This window comes from Microtus ochrogaster, chromosome 1, assembly GCF_000317375.1.
Source record: "Microtus ochrogaster isolate Prairie Vole_2 chromosome 1, MicOch1.0, whole genome shotgun sequence".
Lineage (NCBI taxonomy): Eukaryota > Metazoa > Chordata > Mammalia > Rodentia > Cricetidae > Microtus > Microtus ochrogaster.
The window spans coordinates 46763116-46769115 of record NC_022009.1 but is presented as its reverse complement, the minus strand read 5'-3'; the positions used below and the strand labels follow the sequence as shown (position 1 = coordinate 46769115).

Here is a 6000-nt window from a genome sequence, read left to right as displayed (position 1 = left end):
GAAGAGTTGGGTAAGTGACTGACAAGTGGCTAGAGTCTTCAGCAGCAGAGATATGCTAATGTGCTAAGAAAAGCAGGGAGGGTTGGCTAACTCCCTTTCTAACTATCCAGAACAAGTTCCATTAGAGACCCTTCTCGCTAGAGCTCAGGGGCCCTGTGGCCAGCTGCCTCAGCTGGGCTGCCCTGACCAACAAGTCTGGCACTTGCAAATGCTTTTGACAGGAAATCCCAGAGCAAGGCTCTTACTGTTGGATTTAATAGCCTACATTAAAAACTGTTAGGCTCATTAATCAGAATATTGGAATCATACACATTTTTATTGACACTTAAGTCCTTAAGAGTTAGTTGGTTCAAGCTACAAATGTGCTTGGAAAGGCTTAGTATTATGTGGGTGGCCATGTGCAAGAGAAAAGGAGAAGAGCTGGGTTCAGGAAGAAGACAGGGGAGAGCCTCAGTGGTACCCACTCTCTAACTGTACAGTGATCTCATTCACTGTCTCAGCACTTCAAGACACTAGTGAAGGGAGCGAGGACAAATTCAAAGCCCACGCTCTCTACTGGCATGTTTGAAGGTAAAAACTAGCGTCCAAGTTGAGTGTAAACTGCATGAGAAGAAAGTTACCAGGGCAGCAATGATCTGACCACAGCCAGCCACCACCGTAACAGGCACCTCAGCACTCCTCACACTCCTTCCCATGGAGTACACAGGTGGGAACTGCTCAGGGGAGAGTGCCTTGCAGGAATTGTAACAGAAGATGGACACATGTGCCTGAATGATGCCCTATTCCTAGTCTGCCCAGGCACTCACATAACACACGTCAGGCCTTGGAGTCTGCTGCACCACTGTCAAAACTAAGTGTTGACTATTATGGCATATGCCTGCAATCCCAGGAGTCTGAGGCAGGACTGCCATGAGTTTCAGGCCAGGATGGATTTACACGGGATGGCTACCAGTCCCCAAAAACAAAACAGAAGAAAGAAAAGAAAGAAGGATGGATGGAAGAAGAAAGGAAAGAAAGAAGGGAGTGAGGGACGGGAAAAAAAAAAACCCAAGGGACTTGCCACATGTAAGCAGAAGCGGGTAGATATAGATCTCTACGAGCTCAAAGCCAGCCAGGGCTGCATAGTACAACCCTGTCTCAAAAACAAAGCAAAACAAAACAAAAAACCCTCAACACAAAACCCAAGGGACTCGAGATCTAACTCAGTTGGTGCTGTGCTTGCAAAGTATACTTGAAGCCCTGGGATGTACCTCAGTACTGCATAAACTAGGTGTGGGAGCACACATCTGTAATCTCAGAACTTGGGAGATAGAGACAGGACCTCAGATACTAAGTGAATTCAAGGCTAGCTTAAGCCAGACTCCCATCCTCAGCTCCCCACAAAAATATTAACTTTTTTTTTTTTTTTGAGACAGTCTCTTTATTGTATAGTTCTTGCTGTCCTGGAGCTTGCTATGTAGAGGAAGCTGACCTTGAACTCGCAGAGACCCACCTGCCTCTTAAGCACTGTGATCAAAGGTGTGCACCACTTAAAAGGGAAAAATAGCTGGGAAGTGGCAGTGCACGCAGATCTCCGTGAGTTTGAGGCCCAACCAAAGGAACAAAGCAAAACAGTGAAATAAAACTGAATTTCAATGCACTGTACAAAACTATGTAAAAAGGTGTCTCATTTAAAAAGGTCAATTATTTTCTGTGCAAACTTGGCAACCTGAATTTGATCCCTAGGATCCAATTAAAGATAGAAGAAAAGAATCCCATAAAGTTGTTTTCTGACCTCTACACGAACATTATAGCATACATGCACCGCCCCTCAATAATAAATAAATAAATTTAAGCTAAATTCCAGAGCACTAAACGCAAGCTATGTGAAATGTATCAACCACCCAAGAAGCCCAGCATGGTTGCACACCCCTGCACTCAGAAGCTGGGGCAAGATCATAAGGTTTGGGGGCCCTGGACTACACAGTAAGCCTCTGTCTGAAGAAAGGAAATAAAATAGATATGAGTACCTTGTCTTTGATGATGCTTTCTTGGCACGCTGTACATTTTGGACTAGAGGAGCTGAAGGAAACAAAGCAAGCATGTTAGAGCAGCAGTCCCTCCTTCCCTCAGGCTCAGTGGGCACACAGAATGCCTTCCTTTGCAGTCAGACCTGCTCTAGCTCGCGGCAACAGGCAGAGCTCAAGGACACTATGGAAAACCTAACTTAAATAGGAATTCACAATAGAAAAAGAACCAAACTTTTAAAAAATGGTAATTTTTCAAAAGGAAACTATTACATTCAATAGCTCAGTCCCACTGGAAAAACTTTAAAGAACATGAGTGACATGTCCTACTGGTGTCGTACTGAGTCTCAGAGAGGACCCTCTGGAAAAAGTACTCACAGGTACTCAAGGCCTTCTGATATTCTGGTCTTGGGCTACAGACAAGTTCACTGTGTATAAAAATGCCAGTGGCACCTGCACAGGGCAACTGCCTCTATCCCTTAGGACACCCCAAGTTCAACTATGGTCCTTCTACTCTCAGCAGGCAAAGGGATGCGATGAGGGCGAGGGGCACACAGGAAACTGGCTACTGGGCTTGGTCTTGATTTCAGACACCCAGGGGGTGTGGCCAGTTGGGAAGAGGGTGGGCCTTTAAAGCTAATGTGTCCTGAGAGTACTGATGGTGTAGTAGTATGTCCTGTAGGGACCCGAGGGCCAAGCACAATGCCTGGCAAATACACAATAGCTACAGGATGAAGTTCTTCCCTGGTCAATTCAAGTTCTGTCCTTTAACTCTAATCTGCCCTTGTGATTTTACCACAGCAACCCACAAAGCTCATGAGCTTCTAGGGTCTTGGTACAAGCTCTATGTGTACCTCTTAGGCAAACTTACACCTGTTTGTGCTCCACGTGACCCTACCTTCCTCTACCGTGGCTTCTATTTTAAGGACTTATGATCATTTGGCATCACCACCATAAACATGAACTTCTTGAGCACAATACAGCAACACAGATGGGGGCTCAAGGCTTTGTGGACAGAGGCTTCAGAAGACTCAGACATGAGATCTCCCTGCGTTTCCCTAAAGGCCTCTGAAGTTGGACTTAAAAGCATTCATGGTTTCGAGAGAAACAGGTGAAGATAGGTATAGCTGCCCTGGCCAGGCAGCCCGAAGACATATGCAGCACCCACCTGAGCAGGGCAGCCATGCAGCTCTCACAAAACCGGTGCCCACACTCAGTCTGCTTCGGGTTGCACAGCACCAGGCGGCACTTCTCACACTTATACTTGTCTTCCACTGCCTTCACAAACTTCTCCTTGTAGCCGCCTTGCTCTGGCACGAGCACTGACCCTGCACTGCGATCAGGCTGCAGTTTGAGAGGTGGGTTGGGCTGCAGGGCTCCAGCAGCATCCAGCTTTTTGCTTGACTCCATCTTAGGAAAAAGAAATTCTGCCAGGAGAGAAGTAATGATAAGTGTCCATCATCCCCTTCATTATTTGAGAAGGCCTAACAAACATCACTGAGAAAAGCAAAAGTGCCCGAGGTCATACTTCCAGTATTTAAAGAGTACAGCGGATTCCTTCCCAGCCTTAGTCTGCCACGGAGCAAGACAGACCACATGGCTTCCTTCTTTACATTATCCAGATAGCACTGTTAACATTGCTATTCAAATACTTGTTGAGAAAAAGACTTCGTAAACTGTATTTCCAAGATTCCTTAAAATACACAAAGTATTTTTCTGTGCCAAAACTTCATTCTAAGCCAGGCGATGGTGGCGCACGCCTTTAATCCCAGCACTCGGGAGGCAGAGGCAGGCGGATCTCTGTGAGTTCGAGACCAGCCTGGTCTACAGAGCTAGTTCCAGGACAGGCTCCAAAGCCACAGAGAAACCCTGTCTCGAAAAAAACCAAAAAAAAAAAAAACTTCATTCTAATGATTTGCCCGAAGTAGCAGCCATTGTTACTGCTAAGATTTATTTTGTTTTTAATGGTGTGTGCATCATATACACATGAAGACACACATGTCAGTGCAGGTGCCCTTGGAAGCAAAAGGCATCAGATCCCATGGAGCTGGAGTTAGAAATAGTTGTAATCAAACTTGGGTCCTCTGCAACAGCAGTAGGCACTTTTAATCACTGAGCCACCCACCCCTCCAGTCTTAGCAACAGTCATTCTTGGCCAATTTTATTTTCTAGTTAAGTCCCTGACCATAACTCCCACCAGACTGTGATAAAGCCAAAGTGGGCCAGTGGCTAGTCCACCACCTCGTGTTCCAGCAGTGGTATTTACTGTAAGCGAGGTGTTTCTAGCCCATACGAGCCATGTGTGAGTGTGCCTGCAGGATGTAGGGCCCTTGTTTCTGCCCTCTGCCCTCAGTTTACCTGAGTAAGCCCCCACCCCACAGAGCCATGATACTGTCACATGGAGCATATGAGGAGCAGAGTAGGATCTCTTTGGGAGGCTGAGATTCAGGGAGGCATAGAGGTGCTCAGGTCAGGCCTGGCAGAGGGACATGGGACTGGATATGTCTCTCAGACCCTGCACAGGTTCACTTTCCACAGGTTACCAGTTTCTCTGCCTTCCACCTGCAAGTTCCATGATGGACAATGAGAGCAATTGGGGAATTCAGCCACACAGATCTCAGGATAGGCAGCTCTGTCAGTTGAGCCTTGAAGTCAAGTAAGCAAAACTAATCAAGAACACAAAGCAGTTGACTAGATTCCCGAGGAAACACTGTCTTTAATGGAAATTATAGCCAGCATCAATATCACACACCAACAGTGACAACATCTCCAGTAGTCCAGCACAGATGGAATGGGTCCAGATGGTGGTAAAAAGGCTGGCTTTCTTTCCTTTGTAGATATCCCACAATCAGTGTGAAGTTTTATAACAAGAAACTTTGAATGATGGACAATCATATCTATTAGTAACACTGTAAAGTTCCTCAGAGACATTTTTAGGAGTTTGCCACACCCAACCTCTCTCAGACCTTTCTGGGTAGCTCTAGCACACAGGCACCGATACGCTTAGCTCAGCTTGCATAGCCCATGAGTCCTGTCCCCTGTGCACCACAGCAAAGAAGGTCAGAAAAGACCTGCAGAAAGAAGCCTGTGGTGGCCTCTGAAACACAAAATTTATTTTTCTGTCTCCCACTCCCAGTCCTTTCCCACACCATGCCATATATCTGCTAAGTAAACAGGTGCTTCCAAAAGTTAGCCAGTTCCCTTAAAAATGCATCCTGTTCTTGCACAATTTATGTTTGCTATTTAAAAAAGGTGTGAGTTTGAATGGGCAAGCATATAATTCAGTTGGTAGAGAATTGGCCTGGATTGGATCCCTAGTATCAAATGTGTTTTGGTGGCATGCTAGCACCTGTAAACCTAGCACTCAGGAGGCAAAGGCTGGAGGATCAGTGGATTAAGGTTATCCTCTGCTCCACAGTGAGTATGGAGCCAGTTTGGGATCCATGAGAACCATTTCAAAAACAAAAGCCATAAAAACAAAACCCTCTAAACTCAGATCCTGTCAACTCACAATATTTGGAGCATCTACTCCCAGAACTCCTCTTACTTCTCATGTCAGTGTGAGACTCAAGAGTTATGAGCTAGGACCGGGAACACCCACATACCAGAGGCACAGAGCAGACACAAGTGTTCAGAAGTCTGGGGCAGAGCCGAGTCTTCCTCTTCCCCTAAGTCCTGCTCGTGTACTGTTTTCTGCTATTCGTTCTGAGAAGAACAAATTTTTCATGACTAGAGATGTATAAAAATGGCTGTCAGCAGCAGAAAAATTAATGAACGGATTGTTTAGCCACACCTGGGTAAGCTTTAATAAAAGAGAATGTTGCTGTGGCCTTGTATGAAACCACAGATGTGTACCAGTAAGTTTTCAAGATGACTTCAAGGGGTCAGTGACTCTGTGCTTGCAGTCTGCCATTGAGAAGCCTGTTCACAAGAATGACAGCTTACTTTTTTGAGTTATGTGTGAAAGTGGCCTGGACTGAATGAAGATCTGCAG

General features: G+C 45.8%; 1 protein-coding gene across 4 annotated transcripts in view; it reads right to left on the bottom strand.

Annotated features, from left to right (window-relative positions):
* Positions 1-6000, bottom strand: part of Traf3 (TNF receptor associated factor 3) — a 67549-nt gene that overhangs the window by 27339 nt on the left and 34210 nt on the right. For 3 of the 4 annotated variants that reach the window (XM_013346307.2, XM_005343567.3, XM_013346303.2), the window contains 2 exons: positions 3175-3433; positions 2010-2061 (listed from right to left, as the gene is read on the bottom strand). In XM_013346307.2, the coding sequence (XP_013201761.2) occupies positions 2010-2061; positions 3175-3433 (311 nt within the window). Of the gene's footprint in view, positions 1-2009; positions 2062-3174; positions 3437-6000 lie in introns of all 4 variants that reach the window. The other variant, XM_026781289.1, reaches the window with a different exon arrangement.